Raw genomic sequence first — 18,082 nt, forward strand, 5'->3', positions numbered from 1 at the left:
TCTATTCTATCAAATCTGGCGGCCATTAAAAGTTTAGTATGGCTTTGGTAAAGAAATGCTGTCACGGGTCTCTTGTGACACCTTGGGTGCTTTTTAATTCTCATAGCAAATAGCACCTCGGGTCTATTTTGTCTCGCGGCAGCTCCTTCTACCACCATTGCTCTGATGTCATTTGTGGCGCCAGAAATCAAGGGCAGAAGAGGAGCGCGACGCTGTATGGCGGCCGCCGCGAATTGACGTGTATCTTTTCTATGCTGATGACGTTCAACTTTGGATGCTTCGGAGTGCTGTAGTGACCGAGCGCCCGTCATTCGTGCGTTTATAACTGAGGGCTGGAGTCGACATGGGAATGCTACGCGGCAGCGGCGGCGGCGGTGTTCAACCGGTGGCAACAACTCCAAACAGGAGGTCGATGGAGTTGGACACAAGCTCGGAGTTTCTGTCTCTCGTTCCCGCTTCGCAGAGAAACAACCCCCGGTCGACACGAACCTGCCGCGCTCGAGAAGATCACCTGGGCAGCCCCGAACACAATCGAGTGAGAGCTAAAGCTTGTTGAGTCACAATGTTGCATACAGTTTGATGTCCTAACGGCACTTGCTGCTATGTTGTTGCTAGCCGGCGGCTAAGCTAAACGGAGCAACTGACAGCAGTAGTCAAATAACATCCCACTGTCCACTCGCATCTCTGCCATGACATGATGTGACCAAAATCGGGAGTCAATAATTCATACTGACACATTTTGTGGTGGTGGACTTGGGTGAGGGTGTCTGATGTTGGAGGACCCCAGGTTACATCACTGATGGATGATGTGTTCAAGAGCATCTTCTTCCAACAATTGAATTCATTTATCGTGAGGACAATGCTGAATTGTAGATTGGATTGAGTTGTGAGACCAAACAACGGTCCCTGAAGATGTCCTAAGGTGGCCCAAGGGTTTGGCATACAGTTGTAGTTTGGATAGTTTCAGGGAAGTGTGTGTAACTTGACCATGGCTGCAATAGATTCTCAACATCTAAAGTCATTTTGTGACCGCTAGGGAGATGACGAGCAGCAGTCGGGAAGCTGTCTCCACGACTTTCCCAAGACCAGAGGCCAACGAGTCAAACTAGGGGTCTCCTTTAGTGACATGCAACCAAAGGCTGGAGGCTATGCCACCAGGTAAGCGAGCGAGCGAGCGACTGAGCCTCTTTCTCATATACCATTGAACCATTATCGTGGCAACCATTCAATGCGTTTAGGAAATCCTCCAGACTGCAGAAGGAAGGAAAATCATCCTGCGACAAAGTGCAAGGGGGTACGTTTTGACTCGACACGTAATTCTCCTTTTTCCACCACGCGTCGTGTTTATCGGGCGTGTATTTTTAGGACGATAGGGCAACAAACTGCTTTCTGTTCCTGTTCAAGATGTTCCAGACGAGGTAGAAGGGACTTCCACGCCCAAAAGAAGCCGCATCAACCTCAGGAGCCCCGACAACGAGGTGGAACACTCGTTACGACGAAGTTCCAGAATCACCCAATATAAATTGAATTCCCGGAATCAGTCTGTCCTTTATGACCGCCTCATCACCAAGTGAGTGTCCGAACAATTTTTCCACGTTGATGATATTCATGTTTTTTCAAAAAGCCCGTTAACTCGCCACATCAACTCCATTCATTTCGCAATTTACGATTTGGTAAAGCGTCAATTAAAGACCAAATTCCTTGTGACGGCCTTAGCACGGCAGAGGCTGTCCTGCAAAAGATGGATGACATGAAGAAGTTGCGACGCAGATTGAACAATGAAGAACAGGTCATGAACACCCCATGCGTGAAAAGACATTGTTTCTATCAAGCGGCGGTGAAATGATGCCAAATGGTTTTCTGCGAGCAGCTGGGTGTATACACCAGAGGCAGAGTGAGGCGATCGCAGAAGACCAAAGTGGACATCAAGGATGCCAAGGAAAACCAAGGTGAGCGAGCCAGCCGGCGAGCCAGCGAGCCAACGAGCGCCTCATGCTTTGTCGCTTTTGAGCAGTATCCAAGTACATGGCATCAGATTCTCAGGACAGAATGATCCTGATGAATATGATCATGTTATCCAAACAAGTGAGTGTAATTCCTTTTTTTTTTTTCTTTTCACATCGGGGTTGAAGATGATCATGACGATGAGGACGAAGATGAAGACGAGGATGACGACGACGACGATGACGTCGATGACCTCGACGACGACATTGACGACGACGAGGACGCCGGTGACGAAGACAACCAGAGGCGCTACGAATTCCGACAGCGAAAAAATGTCGTTCTCTACCAGGCGCCGCAAGATGGTAACTTGTTCTTTTTCCCGTGAGCGTTTTATTCTATTTTTTATTCTTGATTTTGTCCCGACGCCAGAGCCCAGAGAAGCTCGAGAGAGCCGAGTGAGCAGAAAGCGCCCCATGTACTTTAAGGAGCACTCGTCCCCCAGCAGACGCAGATTTCCCTTTGGCTCCGTGGCCCCTCAGAATCCCTACAACAGGAGGAGCGCCAGGTCAGTGGGACAAGCGAGAGAGACGCTTGACATTCTGCTTCGAACTTTTGTGATCCGCATTTTGACTGCTCCCGTCCTCTTGTCTTGTCAACATGTTCACCTTTGGCTTAATGGAGATTCTCTCTGTTCGTATCAACAATGCATGTTAAATCCATTCCACAATTGTTTTTCTCCAATTTTCTTCCACCATCAGGAATAGTACTGAGGGGTAAGATTCTTTCTTTCTTTCTTTCTTTCTTTCTTTCTTTCTTTCTTTCTTTCTTTCTTTCTTTCTTTCTCTCTGTCTTATTGGCCAGCTCGACACGCGGTCGTCAATATTTTCAAACATTATGTGAGATGTCTTTGTGTATCCAACAGGATGAGACACACCCTCCGTAGTAGTGAGTCCACGTCGACTTCTTCAGAAGATGAGGCTTTTCAAAGGGCCAGGCCGAATAGCAAAACTAAGAGCGGGAGCCGGTCGGTCACCAGGTGAGAACTCCAGTCCTCGTTGTTGTTTTGCTTTTCCCGTTCATTAAAGCATATCGCAATGACGGTTAAGAGCTGTAATGTTTGTTGTTTTTTTTTTTTCCTCCTCTCCACGGTAGTCTACCCGTGAACATTGTGAAAGATGACTTGCTGGGAATTCACAAAGATCGCACGAAAACTGGAGCAAGTCTCATTGACCCCATGCACATAGACAGAACGGTGAGCAAAGGAAATGGTGAAAACAAATCTGCTTTCTGCCTCTGACAAGGACATATTCCGCAGGTGCGCTTTGGCAATATCGGAGGCTTGAGCAGACACATCTCATCCCTGAAAGAGATGGTGGTGTTCCCCCTGCTTTACCCAGAAGTCTTTGAGAGGTTCCACATCCAGCCACCCAGGTAAACAAGGAACAGCATCCACGTCATCTTATGTAACATGTCAATCTGCATGCTTTTGTTTTGTAGGGGTTGTTTGTTTTATGGTCCCCCAGGCACTGGCAAAACGCTGGTGGCTCGAGCCTTGGCCAATGAATGCAGTCAGGGAGAACGAAAGGTGTCCTTCTTTATGAGGAAGGGGGCCGATTGCCTCAGTAAATGGGTCGGAGAGTCCGAGAGACAGCTCCGCCATCTCTTTGAGCAGGTCAACAACACATCCCTTTGCTCATTACAAATCATCTGCTTTCCGTTGTTGCTTTTGAAGACGCATTCCATTTTCAATCTCATCTAGGCATACCAAATGCGCCCATCGATCATTTTCTTTGATGAAATCGACGGTCTGGCTCCGGTCAGGTCCAGTCGACAGGATCAGATTCACAGGTGAGCATTGGACGAGGGCATGCCTTACAATTGAATTTTGCGCCGTCTGTGTCAACGACATGGGGTGAGGAATGTGCCTGACTCGCAATTTCTGACTATGTTCACGTGTCGTTGAGATTCGGGTTCATGATCAATCTTTTGTGATTATTTCTACAGTTCCATCGTGTCAACTCTTCTGGCTCTCATGGACGGACTGGATGGCAGAGGAGAGATTGTAGTGATCGGCGCCACCAACAGAATCGACTCCATTGATCCGGCGCTCAGACGCCCGGGCCGCTTCGACCGAGAGTTTTTCTTTAGCCTGCCCGACAGAGAGGTACTGACGTGCTTCATCACTTGTACTCCAGAACATTCTTAGCTGAAAGAATTTACTCGTCGATGTCATTTAACCATGCTCGCATGTCCTTTATTTTTCTGCTCCGTCCGACATGAAGGGAGATAGGGTTAGCATTAATGAAGTCTTTTTACTTTATTTGCTATCTCATTTTGTCCGGCAGGCAAGAAGAGACATTTTGAAGATCCATACCAGACAGTGGACACCTCCTCTTTCTGACAATTTCTTGGACGAGTTGGCCGATGAATGTGTTGGCAAGTCCTGGCATTGTTCTCGAAACATTTCACTGACCTTTTAACAGTTTACGTTTATATTTCTACTCATCTGGCAACATGATATCGTCTCAAGTTTGAACATCTCTGGTGTAAAAGCATCCTGTGTATTGGATTGCAAATATTGAAGCTTTTGATTTCATAATTGCGTCTTTGTCTTCCCTTGTAGGTTATTGCGGCGCTGACATTAAGGCCGTGTGTTCGGAGGCGGCGCTGTGCGCATTACGGCGCCGCTATCCGCAAATTTATTCCTCATCCCAGAAACTTGTGCTTGACGTGAATTCCATCGCAATCACAGCCAAAGACTTCATGTCCGCCATGACCAAGATGGTGCCGGCTGCACAGAGGTATACATCACTTTAGCTTCTTGCTCGCTAGCTCAAATTATTACACAAAAGTATACGATGCTCAAATTCTAATCATTTTGAGCAGATGGCTTTATGTGTCCCCAAACATATTTTAAAAAGTCGACTTTTTCTTTTTGGGGGATTTAGCACGAGTTTGAAATGAACATACTAAAAACGTAACATCAACGAGTGTGCAGTAGAAAGTTGCCCGTGTCACTTTGAGGCTTTTGACGCTGAATGTAATCATTAGGACTGTAGTGTCCCCAGCCAAGGCTCTGCTGCCTGCAATCCGTCCCTTACTGAGCGCCGCTCTGCAGGAGATCCTCCACACCGTCAGCAAAGTCTTCCCACATGCCGAGCAGGGCTTGAAAAGGAAGAGGACGCAAGGTACCCGCCGTGGACTTTCAAATGTCCAATCTCGGTCGCTCTTCAGGGCGGCGGCTGTGTTTCCAGATCACTCGAGCGTGTCCGAGGACGACCTGGTGTTCAGCGACGACGACGAGCGGCCCGACGGGCAGAGCCCTCAAAAGGCCTCAAAGGGAATTCTCAGCATCGAAAGGTTTCCTTATTGTCCCGTTTGTCTAAATGCGATGGGTTTTGGAAGAAAGGCTCATGGTTGTCTCTGTTTGCATAGAAACGCGTTGAGCCAGCCCACCTCTCACCGTCCCAGGCTCCTTTTGGAGGGTCGAACGGGCTCGGGTCAAACGGCTCACCTGGCTCCCGCCGTTCTCCATTCTCTTGAAAGATTCACAGTGCACACTTTAGACATGGCGGTGCTGTTTGGAGCCAGTTCCACGGCACCAGAGGAGACCTGTGCACAGGTAGGTCACAATGGCTCATTTCTTGCAAGTGCGACAAACCACAGATTGCTGATTGATTACAATTTTGCGCTCAATACAACCAAATTCTCAGTCGTATTGTGTTTGGTCAAATGCCAAATAGCTATCTACCTTTGCGATTGCTTGATGGAAGTATTTGTTACGGTGCAGATTTTTGTTGAAGCCAAGCGGACCTCCCCCAGTGTCCTGTACATCCCCCACATTGGACAGTGGTGGGAGACAGTGGGTTGTTCATTAAAAGCCACTTTTCTCAGCCTCCTTGGCTCCCTCCCTGCCTTCGCTCCCATACTGCTACTGGCAACCTGCAGTCTCGAGTACTCTGAACTCAGTTATGAGGTATGAAGACCAATAGAAGCATGTTAGCGAGATGGCCCGAGTCTTAGGCGTGTCGGTGAAGCGCCGCTTGCTGTCCTCACCGCACTCTCTTTTCTCTGCAGGTTCAGGAATTGTTTAAGGCTGATTATGGGGAGGTTTATTACGTGCTAGTCCCCAGCAAACGGGAGAGGAGACATTTCTTTGAAGACCTAATACTCAATCAGGCCGCCAAAGCTCCTGCCTCAAAAAGGAAGTCACGTGAGACAAACTTGATGCTTTTTTAAATTTTTTAATTCGAAACATGCTTAAATGTGACGTTGAAAAGCAAAATCAAGCTTTTGACTTCCCCCTACAGCAGCCCACTCCTTGGAGGTGCTTCCTGTTGCTCCTCCTCCGCCGCCACGTCAGCTGGTGGAGCAGGAAGCCCAAAAACTGGCTGAACAAGAGGAAGACACCCTGAGGGAGCTCCGCCTCTTTTTGCGGGACGTCACAAATCGCCTCTCCCATGATAAACGCTTCAAAGCTTTTACAAAGCCTGTGGATCTAGAGGAGGTCATTATTTTGGAAGTGTTTATCGCCAAACTCACTTTTTGCTTGATCATTGAAAATCATGTTGAAAGGCAGTTACCTGGATTTGTCCGCTCGGGGGCGCCAAAGCACCCTTTTCAATCCATCAAATATGGCATTAGCGTCACTGTTTGAACTTGAAATTGCTCTCTCTCTCTCTCTCTCTCTCTCTCTCTCTCTCTCTCTCTCTCTCTCTCTCTCTCTCTCTCTCTCTCTCTCTCTCTCTCTCTCTCTCTCTCTCTCTCTCTCTCTCTCACCTTCTATAGGTTCCTGATTATGCTGCTGTGATAGAGAAGCCTATGGACCTGTCAACCGTGCTTTCAAATATTGACCTCCATCAATATGTAACGGTCAAAGACTTTCTTCAAGATGTGGATCTCATTTGGAAGAATGCGCTTGAATACAACCCGGACACCAACCCCTCAGGTACACGCTGCCCATTTAGAGTAAAGGACCTGTAGATGGCACAGCCATTCTGATCTCTTTTTTTTTTTTTCTTCTTTTCTTTTCTTTTCTTTTCTTCCAGGCCGCCAGATTCGACATAAGGCCTGTGCGCTTAAAGACACGGTGCATGCCATCATACGACATGAATTGGATGAAAACTTTGAGAAGATTTGTGATGAAATCAAAGATTCACGCATCAGTAGAGGTGAGTGAGTGAGTGAGTGAGTGAGTGAGTGAGTGAGTGAGTGAGTGAGTGAGTGAGTGAGTGAGTGAGTGAGTGAGTGAGTGAGTGAGTGAGTGACGCCTTCACCCGAGAAACTACATTGACCCAGATTTGTTGATGCCAATTGGTCAGCGTTTTCACTTGAAGCTTGTCTTTGTCCGCAGGCTTGTCGACGACACCTTCCTTTTCCCATGCCCTCTCCAAGCAGGCCAAACTTGTGACTGAGGCTAATAAGCCAACTGAGAAGACGCCACCAAAAGAGCCGTTTAAAGCCGCAACCGCATCGATTCCGAGTACAACTTCCTCGACGTCCATTCCTCCTAAAAGCACAGGTAGAGCAAATGGTCCTTTTTGAAGTCAGATCACTCGGTCCTAACAAATACCTATCTGGATCCTCAAGTGCAGAGAAAGAAACGGCGGAAGAGTCGCTGGTCCTCGGGCTACTATTCAAAGAAGGCATCTTCCTCTTCTCACGTCTTTAAAGACAATAGTCGCTTAAGCAGCGAAGACGACGAAGATGCCGAAGACACCGAGACGGAGAAAGTGCTGAGCCCGGAGCTTTTTGACGAAGACAGCAAGGAGGTCAAAGCGGCGCTTCGAGCTTCTTTGAAGGACGCTATTCAGAGTGAAAGTGAAAAAAGGGATGTTGACCACCTGACACGAAACCATATCGTAGCCAAAGATCAGTCGGATTTTGAAGTTACGCCACAAAACCCAGTCAGTATTAGGCACAGTTCCGTGAGCGGTGAAGGACATAACCAGGGACGCTTGTACACAGGTTGCGGCCAAGCCTGCAGCCAAAGCCAGAGCCAAAGCAAGATTGCAGCACATGAGCCGGAACCAATGGAGGTGGTTAGCGCAGACGGTGCCAGCACAGAGCACTCTGGAGCCCTCGCAGGAGATCTCAAGGACTCGGTCGCAGGTTTGGCTTCAGCGCCGTGCTTCTTGACAAGACTTCACTAGTTCCTACAGAAGCCAGAACATGTGCTTCTGTGTTTTATGTCGTAGAGAGAAGCATGACGTGCATGACTTGGCCCTCCAAGAACTCTGTTCAGCAGCAGTTTGATATGGAAAAGGCATTGCAGAGCCGTGACCGGGAAAAACCTTCACTGGTGGTGGACAGGGACAAATTAAAGGTGGGCTACTGATTTATTGCTCATGGCACATCATGGATACATTTGCAATGCGGTGTGCATCATTTTATTCCTATCAAGGAGCTATTGGACAAAGTTGTGATGAAGACTGATGGCTATGAGGTGCACAAGTTGGAGAAACTCTATGCTCTCCTCTGCCAAAGTGTCTACAGACACAGAAGAGACCATCATAAAGCTGCATTAACAATGGTTGGTATAGTATTTAATAATGCTGTTGACAGATGAACACAGGCTAGCGTCAAAGTAATTACCCAATGTTATCACTACTAATTCTCTCCTGTTTTCCTCTCAATAGGAGTTGGAGCAAAAAATCAATGATTTCTACTGAGAAGTCTTACAGAACAATGTAGAGTGCTTAAATGTTAATGCTCAGTACCCTCGGCTACCACTAATACTTTTGTGCATAAAGTGAATCTCTGTATTACCTCTTGTTTCTATTTAACTAAATGGATTCTCTTTATAAATAATGCAGTGTCATTTTTGCCCGTTTTGCCTATAACTTGGAGCAAGTGTTGATCTGTCTTTGAATGAGCGAATACTAATTTCATTTTACCAAAGGTGAATATTAATTTTACAGTACTGAGCTAGTATATATGTCTATTTACAATGAACAACTGAAAATGGTGTTGAGTAATGCCAGGGCCGGACGGGTTTATTTACAAGCAGAAGGGGGAAAAAAAAAAGGGAAAAAAAAGTGCAATGTCAGTTTTGGCCTCAAGTCGCTTCTCGTGCAACCCTGATAGGTCACGTAAGGACACTTGGGCACGTCATCCGAGACGTAACAGCCTTTTATTTGCACTTTTAAAAATGAACAAGTTTCTTAACTCAATTGAAAGACTCGCCCGAATGACAGTTTTCTGTAGAATATCTACTGATACTTCTACGTGATCTAAAATTTGGAGTCCAAGTCGCCGAGGAATGACGTCACATGGTATCAGACTAATGACGCTGATCATTGTTTGAGGGAAGAAAAAAACGCTGTTAAAATTCAGAATTAGGTCAGCGAACTAATGCATCGCCCAGTGAACACCCTACGATTGGAATCGTTGCTTTTATTCATGGACACGACGCTTGCCGGGACACACAAGCCGCTCGGAAGAGACATGTCCGCTGTTTACAGCATTTGCAGGCGGGAGTCGTAGCCGCTCTACCGCTCTCCCGCTCCGTGGGTGCGGATACCTCCCGCCGTCTGCTTCGGGAGACCGACACACGAGCCCGGCGAACGTCCGCCCCGCCGCCTCCGCCAGTGCGTCTCGGCCGGGCCGGCGTTGCTTGAATGGTTAGCCGCCACTCGGAGGGCAGACGACAACAGGGACAGCAAGAGACGCCGACGCTTCTCTGGGGATTCCCAGGAAATATCAGTCATCGCTTCGCCTACCTGCCTTCCAGCCTGCCTTCCAGCCTGCCCGCCCGCCTGCCTGCCCGCCCGCCCGGCCGGCCGGCCGACCGGCAGCAACACGGCGCTTGCACACGCTCGTGTAGTTGCAGTAAGTTAGCCGGCAGACATGGCAGCCAGCGTTTCGTGACTGTTAGCAGTGGCTAGTTGGCCCTCATACACATGCTACGAGCCCCATTGCTAAAATCGACGCCCCAAACAATTGCTTTGGTTAACGACCTTTGCATACCTGAAATGCAAACGCTCTCAGCCAGCCGGCCAGCCAGCGTTGAAATACAAGGAGCAGAGACGTGCACACCACACCTGTAAATGCACCATCACGTTACAACATCAGGACGATTTGCACAAAAATGAGATAGATGCATGACATGAGCTACATTGCACTTGTACAAAAAATACGATTGGAATTCTAATAGTAAATGCTTTTTTGTTGTTGGAATTTGTAGTTGTATCAAAGAAGTGCATTAAGAAGAATCATTGGAACCTTCAAACAGGTACTATTCATATAGGAGCCAGCTCACAACTACCAAACAGTGTTCACTTATGCTGTACTGTACTTTGTCGTTCCGTTAGGTAATAGTTACCGTGAGTTCTAATTTGAGCATTTCATGTCAACATAAGGAACAATAATTAACATTGTGGCTCTACGCATGAATCATACCGAGCTGTTGTGAAGATTATACACCCAACCGAGGTACTTGAAATAGCGCAAGGCTCTAATTCGCATCACATACATTGATCTAAAAGAACCTTTTTTAAAAGACACTACCAGTATTGCAATAGTCAACATATTAGTTACAAACCCACTTGGGAAGAGATTTCTTCGCTAATTTGTCATCGCTTATAAAATTGTACCTATGCACTCTCAAGAACAATGTCAAATCAGTCAAGTAGAACTAACAAACCGTTTATGACACGTTTCTTCCACTAGAAATTGAAGGAGTCTTGCTATGCGAGCGAGCACGGCCACTTGAGTGAGACATGTGAGCCTGGACTCTTCCGTCTCAGACTGTCTTTGCCCTGAGTAGAAAGTTGCACGTTTTGACAATGTCGAGCCGCCGAAAGTCGACCACGCCTTGCATGGTGCTACCCTCTGACCAGTTGGAGGCCACAACTGAAAGGACAATGGAAGTAGAGGCTGAAGGGGTGGAGGGGGCGGTAGATGAGGCTCAAACAGCAGTGGAGCTGGATCAAACACTAGCCGTTGGCCCCACACCACTAGATGCTGGTAAATGTCTTCGGACCCGCTCTGTCGAGCCCAAACTTTCCTTAAACTTGACTTTGTTGTTTCAATGCTTTGCTCTCTTTGTAGGCGAGTCCGACAGCCTGGAAGACAAAGAGGCCCCGGCCGCGACCGAGCAGCCCGGCGAGGATCAGCAGTGCGACATGCTCCGAGATGTCGCAACAGACGCTGGCAATGTCGGCGCCATCTCGCTAAGCAAGACCCCCATCATGAGGATGAAGACCAAATCTGAGCCCAAGAGGATTGCCGTGTCCCTCAAAGCTTCAGATGAAGCCGTGGAGTACTTAGAAGCAGAGGGCGAGGTGGAAGCGGAGCAGCAGCCGCAGCCGCAGCAGCAGCCACAGCAGCCACAGCAGCAGCCCATCCAAGCGCCTCTGGGACCAATGGCGTCCGTTGAGATGCTGCTCCATGACTCCATGAAGCTCGGCGCGGGAAACTTCCTGGTCAGCCAAGCCTTCGAGCAGCCAAGGAAGTCATCCATTTTAAATCCCGCCGTTATTCCTCCTGGCCTGGCACAGGTACACTATAAGAATTACAAATCTAGCATCAATCAATCGTAAATGTTTTCGCCTGCCGTAAGGAAAAACACTGTAAAGGGGAAATCAACTCCCAAATGTTCTTTTCTTCTGTGAAGCCCAACTAGTTGAAATACGAATTATACGGGCTTTTTAAAAAGTTTTTATCCATCTCAGGTGGACATTTTGCCACTTGGTGTCTATGGAAAAATGACATCAGAGTTGCCAGGTCACAGCCAATCACGGCTCAGTCTCAGAAAACCGGGCAACTGTGATGTCACTTTCAGTTGGTGGACTTTTGGTTGTAACATTGAAATAATCTCGCATGGCATCTCCCACTTTGTTGTGTTCAGGTACTTTCTGCTTTCCAGGCCCAGCAAAATCCATCAGCTCAACCCCAATTGCTAATTCCTCTCAGCAGCATTCCCTCTTATAGTGCAGCTTTGGACATCAACCCTCTGCTGGGGAGCACTTACAAGAAGTTTCCCTATCCCTCCATGGCTGAGATCAGCAATCTGGCCGGGCAGACGCAGTTCACAGAAGAGCAAATTAAGGTAGTCAGCGGAATGGAGTGGAGCGGCTGAATCATCTCTGCTGGCCCACTCACCGCTCTTTTCTATCCAGGTGTGGTTCTCAGCCCAGCGACTCAAGCATGGTGTCAGCTGGACCCCGGAGGAAGTGGAGGAGGCCAGGAGGAAACAATTCAACGGCACTGTCCACACGGTTCCTCAGACCATCACTGTCATACCTGCTCACCAGCTGTCTGCTGCCAATGGCCTGCAATCCATACTGCAGACCTGTCAGATTGTGGGGGGGCAGCCTGGCTTGGTGTTCACGCAGGTAGAATGATGGGGGGGGGGGGGGGGGTCCTCAGCAGCTATTTGATCGATATGAATTCATCCCTTTGCAGGTCGCTCCAGGAGGGAATGTTCCCGTGACCAATCCCATCACACTGACGGTGGCGGGATTGCCCAGCCAGTCCCAGAGCGCCAGCAGACTTTCCTGCCAGTCCACCCCAACAAACTGTGAGCTGAAACGGGCTACCACTGTACAGCCGCCCTCACTTTCCCCACAGGTAGAGCTGGCCCACCCTCAGTACAGCTGATTTGGCAATATGAAATGCTCAAAGTGTTCAACGTGTAACTCCACCTCTCTCTTTGAAAGGAGAACTCTGCCCTGAGCGCCGACAGCTTCAGTATGCGCCCCAAAAAGTCCAAAGAGCAGCTGGCCGAGTTGAAAGCCAGCTACCTGAAAAACCACTTTGTCAGCGATGCCGAAATTGCCCGTTTGATGAAGATCACCAATTTAACCAAGGGGGAGATCAAAAAATGGTTCAGCGACACCAGGTATAACCAGCGCAACTCCAAGAACAGCAATGTCATCGTATTCCACGACGGAGGCGGCAGAGCGAGCGGCGGCGGCGGCGGCGGCTGTAGCGCCGCCACCATCGTCATCGACTCCAGCGATGAAACGCCGGCATCACCTCACCCTCCGTGCACGCCTCCCGTTAAGGAGAAGGAGACCCGGCCCAAGACGTGGAATCCCTTCCCGGACTTCACTCTGCAGAAGTTTAAGGAGAAGACACCGGAGCAGTTGGTGGTGCTGGAGGAGAGCTTTGAGAAGAGCAGCACGCCGTCCGACGACGAGCTGAGTCGCCTGAGAACCGAGACCAAACTGACACGGAGGGAGATCGACGCCTGGTTCACCGAAAGACGCAAAATGCCCACCTTCGGCGCTCCGTCCCCGGGGTCCTCTGAGGCGGAACGGATGGACGCCGCCGCCGGAGGCAGAGCTGGAGAAGTCACCGCTGCTTCTCGCGCCGCCTCCTCCTCCTCTCGTAAAGGAGGGAGTCAAACGCCACCCGGAGGCCGCGGTAAACAGACGGCGACCGGCAGCTGCAACAACGGCGGCGGCGGCAAAGACATCAAGGATAAGACCAAAAAGACTCCGGAGCAGCTCCACATTTTGAAAAGTGCCTTCGTGCGGACTCAGTGGCCCACCACAGAAGAGTACGACCAGCTGGTGGAGGAGAGCGGCCTCCCCCGACCCTACATTGTCAGCTGGTTCGGGGACTCGCGCTACTCCTGGAAGAACGGCAACCTTAAATGGTTCTTTCAGTATCAAAGCGGCAACGTGGAAGGCGGCGGCGGTGGCGGCAGCGGTGGCGGCAGCGGTGGCGGCAGCGGCGGCGGCAGCGGCGGCGGAGGTCAAAAAGCGGGAGGCGGCCGAAAAAGACGCGTCCGAAATCGCGGTTGGGGGAGATCTCGACCTCGAAAGCAGCCCAGGCGCTCGGCGTCCTTTGGTTCCGACTCGGACAGATGCCCCCCGCCCAAGAAATTCAAGAGCGGCAGGGACATCTTGAAGGAGTACTACCTGAAACACCGCTTCCTCAACGAGCAGGACCTGGACGAGCTCGTCACCAAGACCAACATGAGCTATGAACGGGTAACGCCGTTGCTTTTTACTTGACCACTCCAAATGCTATTTCACAAGATGAGCGAGAGATGCTTTTGAGCCACAAACGATTTACCAGTGAGTCATCTGCAGTGCATAGTTTGTCATCATGCCGCTCTGAAACAATGAAGCGTGCTAATTAAGAACACCAATGGAGAGGACGGAGCGGTTGCTCTTCTTTCTTTTCAAGAATCACACCAGCCCAGCCCAGCCCTCCCCTCCCTCAAAAAGTGATAGCCGTAAGCAAAAGTGTGGACAATAGAAAGCTGCACCTTATTCCCATCCGAACCAGTGGGGTCGGGTCATTCCAAGTTCAAGAAGGGAAACAAATCAGACACGATCAAAACACGTTCCCATACTTTTGCTAACGCGAGCTGGCTCAATTAGCCAAGTGAGAAAAATCCAGCCGACGTGCGTTTTCGATTGATTTCTTTTCCGTTGGATTTGGAAATGCCAGAAGCTTGTGCTTTGAGGCTGTCACGAGGCAACGTGTCAACATCGCAAAACATTCCTGGAGCCGACCGACATGAAAGAATTCTCTTAAATAAGGCCATTGATTCGAAATGTGGCTTCTTGCGTCATCATGGCCAATGCACCTTGATTGCCGTTCCTTTCATCTTACTGCCGTGAAGATCTCATTCAGTCGAGTTCAAATGGAGTTGACTTTATCTGCACAGGCCTAAAACAATCACGCAAATATGTGTTTTGAAACGTTGAGAGAAAGAAATACGAAATCGCAAGGTGAAATCATTAGTCCAGTGCACTTAAGTGTTTGTATTTAAGGCCGAGTGGACCGTTTGTAAATCGAGCCCGAGCGACTTTGGTGCTAATGTGACAGCTCAGATGACAACACCCTTCTCTTTTGTTCCATGGAGGTGCGAGAATGGTTTGCGGAGGTCCAGAGACGTCTGGACGTGGGCGCCGACCCCTTCCAGGAGCCACCTTCGGCCACGCCGGACGCAAGAGAGGGGGCCCACGAAATAAGGGGAGAGGCGTCACAAGCCGACAAGACGCCGAGAGGCGACAGAATGGGAAACGAAGAGGAGGAGGACGACGACGATGACGAAGAGCACGATGAGGAGGATACGGACGACAGTGAGGTTTGGGAGCCGTCACGCAGCGTGAGGAAATCCTTGTCTGTATCCGAAGACTGAGGCTCAATTTTGCAAATGAGACAAACACAAGATTAGTAGTCGCCCTCAACATTATTCAAACGACCTGAGCAGCATTTTGGCCAACAACAACAACATCTAAAACTGGACATTCACACACCCCAAAAAAAAAAAAAAAAAAGTTGATGGTGACAACTGAGATGTCCACAAGGCAAGTGTAAATTCCCTTTTGAAATGCATTACTGCATTTCCTTTGCACAAGCCCAAATTTGAACTTCAATTTCCAGCGAATGCTCACCAATCTTAAAATGTGTTTACAAGATAGCCAGCCCTTAGTCAAAACACACACACACACACACACGGTGGAACTTGTTCGATAATCTTGTACAGATTGTGATTTATGGGACTACAGTCAGCTAAATGAGAACGAATGAGTTTACAAAGTCGATGACGGATAAAGGCCTAAAGCAACATGAGCCAAAGTACATGAACAGTGAGTGAATGCCAGCGTGCGTATTTGTTGAAGGATGTTTATTCAAGTCTTCCCTTGATGGTGGTTACTACTAGCCAACTAGTCATGGGAAGGTGAAGCTTCAAATTTGCGTCACAAACCGTTTGCTTGATTTTGACTCCTCTAGATGGCACTGTTGGAGTTTCAAACATTCATTCATTCAGAGTGCCACGGAGAGGACAACGAGTGGTTGAAGAAACCTATTGAAGCTTCATTTTCCCATCGCTAAAAATGCCTCATGAGGGAGAAAAAAAAGAGTTTAATATGCACTGCGATTTCCATTTGTTTTTATTTTTGCACCTTTGTACGCGACAAGCCTTGTGCTGTTGTTACGTTTGATAGAATGGTTCTGAAACTTTGCCAAATTGGAATGGCTTGTTGTCCGGGAACAAGCAAGCCCGCCAGCCCGCCCGCCAGCCAGCAAACAGTGTTGAGCTGCAGTTTGCCGACTGGGGCTACAATCATCACTTCAAGCTGATTGACGTAAACAACAATCATGACCTAAACCTAACTACTGGCCCGATGTACGTATTGTACTTGAAACATTTGAAATCATGAAGCACCTGAACGAATCGTGTTTCAATTGCACTTTTTTTCCGCCACCTAGTGGATGAAATTAGAATTTGGCACCTTATTGTATCATGCAAAGGCTCTGAGAGCCCGTATTCGTTTTATGACTAAACCAGTATTTTACCTTTTGTTTGTTTTCCCTGAGGAGGAATTGTACCAGTTTCACCACTTTTGAAATGACAACTAAATGGTGTTGGATGTTTATATAGCTTGGTAGACTCTCCCTGCCACTTTCTTTCGCTTTATTGCACATTTTGAGCCACGTTTTGAGTACTTTTTGTGGGGGAAGCAATGCTTGGCTAATGTTTTGTACTTTTTTTTTTTTCTTTTTTCCAATCATGTCTCTTGACTTTTTGATGGACTTGGGAAGACACCTGAGCAGTGTTGTCTTTTCACCCAAATTGAACACATGACACTACGTGTTGAATTGCTATCATGTGTGACCACAACACCATGGAAAGAACTGTTGACTACCAGCTGCCGTTGCCACGGTCATGACACCAATGTTGTTAACTCAGACAGTCCTACTGTACCTACATGTGCCTACTTGGCTTGTGGACTTGTGGCGAGAGGGAGGATCCCCTCTTGTCATCACAAAGCACTTACGGTAGCCTTTCTCGAAGCAAATGTGGGAGGGAGGGAGGGAATGCATGATGTGCAAGATGCCTGCCTGCCTGCCTGCCTGCGTGGCTGCCTGCCTGCCTGCCTGCCTGTCTGTCTGAAGTTGAACATTGTAAACTTCTGTCCATGACCTTGGTTAAACCTTCTCATTTACTTTCTGCTATTTTGCCACCTTGTATTTGTCATCCACGCTAGCACCTTTTTAGCTATCTGAAAAGCATTTTCAGCCTGCCTGGTGTATAAGCTCGCTCGCTGGCTCGCTGACTCGCTCGCTGGCTCGCTGATTGCAACCGAATGGGCAGACACATTATGTACACATGACACTTGTCGTAATGTGAATAGTAAGTGCCTGGGCATGAAAAAGAACAAGATGTTGTATCCATGTATACCAAGCGTTTATACCTTTTTGTCATTTACTGCATGCAATAAGTACGTCGAACAACAGCTCATTTTGTACATATGTACTACGTTACGCGTGTGCTCATGTTGGCACAGTGCTTAGCCAATTGAAAGCTGAAGCTAAGTTGTCTAATTGTCTTTCCCAAATCATTAACAGTATAAACAGTTGGTCAGTTCGTTTTGAGTCCTTTTCTCGCTACTTTGTCTTTCCAAGCATTTGTTTTTGGGGCTTCTTTCTGCTGCACCTTCTGCTGCTTAGTATTTTATGCCACAGATGAGGTCTCAAGCCTACCCCAAAGGATTTTACTAGCCTTCTTAGAAATCTTTGTATCCGTTTTTATCTTTCCAACCAAATAGTTTGTTTACTGCACACACGTTTGAAAGTGAACTAGAATTCATTTTGAGCGCCAACCGTTTTGCTTGAGTTGCTTCTGGGTACTTTGGTTGCAACGAATATCAAATCACAACTCACTTGAAAAGATGAGCACTTTATTGACGGTACTTCAAAAAGATAGAAGTGAGACGTTATCGTTTCAAAATGCTACTGTTACAATAAGGCCCTAGTAAACGATATGCACAAATAACATGTATAGGATGAGAAAGTGCTGTGTCTTCTCAGTGGGTTTGGATTTCATATCATGTATCATATATCTATCCTATTTGCAGTAGAGCTAGTATCGTGAGTAGTTAAACTGCTGTAATATTATATGCATATACCCTTTGGCATCAAATTCCATGATTCCGCTCTCTCTCTCATCCTCTGTGCTCAATGAATGTTTTGCAAATGTTTTCACCACAGATTTTTCAACAAATACAGTTTGTCACAACAATCGGTTTTGTGCTATCCCAAGCTTATTTCGTCTTCACAATGGGACACTTTGCTGTTTGGCTTCAGTCACATAACCCGATCACTTTTAGCTTTTGTATTCGAGCAAGATGGAGATGTCCCATTCTAAAATGCATACGTGGAGTCG

At 48.0% G+C, this 18,082-nt stretch overlaps 2 protein-coding genes across 6 annotated transcripts; both read left to right on the top strand.

Moving 5' to 3' along the window:
* Positions 1 to 115: 115 nt before the first annotated feature.
* On the top strand, positions 116 to 8,754 carry LOC125975166 (ATPase family AAA domain-containing protein 2). Of its 3 annotated transcripts, none has more exons than XR_007483886.2 (29): positions 116 to 535; positions 1,037 to 1,158; positions 1,239 to 1,294; positions 1,405 to 1,570; positions 1,717 to 1,789; positions 1,871 to 1,949; positions 2,133 to 2,306; positions 2,374 to 2,509; positions 2,867 to 2,980; positions 3,097 to 3,196; positions 3,260 to 3,375; positions 3,442 to 3,616; positions 3,704 to 3,792; positions 3,949 to 4,108; positions 4,290 to 4,380; positions 4,568 to 4,745; positions 4,996 to 5,132; positions 5,199 to 5,304; positions 5,380 to 5,566; positions 5,735 to 5,920; positions 6,022 to 6,157; positions 6,255 to 6,451; positions 6,733 to 6,892; positions 6,993 to 7,115; positions 7,298 to 7,465; positions 7,534 to 7,850; positions 7,912 to 8,055; positions 8,142 to 8,269; positions 8,348 to 8,476. XR_007483886.2 is itself a non-coding variant. In XM_049730372.2 (29 exons), the coding sequence occupies exons 1-29, from the start codon at positions 344 to 346 to the stop codon at positions 8,613 to 8,615; spliced, it is 4,233 nt and encodes a 1,410-aa protein (XP_049586329.1). In that variant the 5' UTR covers positions 149 to 343; the 3' UTR covers positions 8,616 to 8,754. The 3 variants fall into 3 exon arrangements, 2 of the variants coding, with proteins under 2 accessions (XP_049586329.1, XP_049586330.1); XM_049730372.2 differs by adding an exon at positions 8,583 to 8,754 and having other exon boundaries at positions 149 to 535; positions 7,534 to 8,055; XM_049730373.2 differs by adding an exon at positions 8,583 to 8,754 and having other exon boundaries at positions 149 to 535; positions 6,258 to 6,451; positions 7,534 to 8,055.
* A 193-nt stretch (positions 8,755 to 8,947) lies between these two features.
* On the top strand, positions 8,948 to 17,938 carry LOC125975168 (zinc fingers and homeoboxes protein 1). 3 transcript variants are annotated; one of them, XM_049730375.2, is made up of 8 exons: positions 8,948 to 10,377; positions 10,615 to 10,911; positions 10,996 to 11,444; positions 11,795 to 11,995; positions 12,066 to 12,281; positions 12,352 to 12,516; positions 12,606 to 13,886; positions 14,771 to 17,938. In XM_049730375.2, the coding sequence occupies exons 2-8, from the start codon at positions 10,731 to 10,733 to the stop codon at positions 15,047 to 15,049; spliced, it is 2,772 nt and encodes a 923-aa protein (XP_049586332.1). In that variant the 5' UTR covers positions 8,948 to 10,377; positions 10,615 to 10,730; the 3' UTR covers positions 15,050 to 17,938. The 3 variants fall into 3 exon arrangements, with proteins under 3 accessions (XP_049586332.1, XP_049586334.1, XP_049586333.1); XM_049730377.2 differs by having other exon boundaries at positions 8,948 to 10,177; XM_049730376.2 differs by having other exon boundaries at positions 8,948 to 9,774.
* The last annotated feature ends 144 nt before the right edge of the window (positions 17,939 to 18,082 follow it).

This window comes from Syngnathus scovelli, chromosome 9 (assembly GCF_024217435.2).
Source record: "Syngnathus scovelli strain Florida chromosome 9, RoL_Ssco_1.2, whole genome shotgun sequence".
Classification (NCBI taxonomy): domain Eukaryota; kingdom Metazoa; phylum Chordata; class Actinopteri; order Syngnathiformes; family Syngnathidae; genus Syngnathus; species Syngnathus scovelli.

Excerpts from the sequence above, each read along its gene's own strand:
- LOC125975168 (XM_049730375.2), top strand. The coding sequence starts at position 10,731 with ATGTCGAGCCGCCGAAAGTCGACCACGCCTTGCATGGTGCTACCCTCT. Across the intron at positions 12,282-12,351 it reads CTGGCTTGGTGTTCACGCAG|GTCGCTCCAGGAGGGAATGT; the intron begins GTAGAATGATGG and ends ATCCCTTTGCAG. Across the intron at positions 12,517-12,605 it reads CGCCCTCACTTTCCCCACAG|GAGAACTCTGCCCTGAGCGC; the intron begins GTAGAGCTGGCC and ends TCTCTTTGAAAG.
- LOC125975166 (XM_049730372.2), top strand. The coding sequence starts at position 344 with ATGGGAATGCTACGCGGCAGCGGCGGCGGCGGTGTTCAACCGGTGGCA. Across the intron at positions 1,571-1,716 it reads TATGACCGCCTCATCACCAA|CACGGCAGAGGCTGTCCTGC; the intron begins GTGAGTGTCCGA and ends TGACGGCCTTAG. Across the intron at positions 8,477-8,582 it reads ATAAAGCTGCATTAACAATG|GAGTTGGAGCAAAAAATCAA; the intron begins GTTGGTATAGTA and ends TCCTCTCAATAG.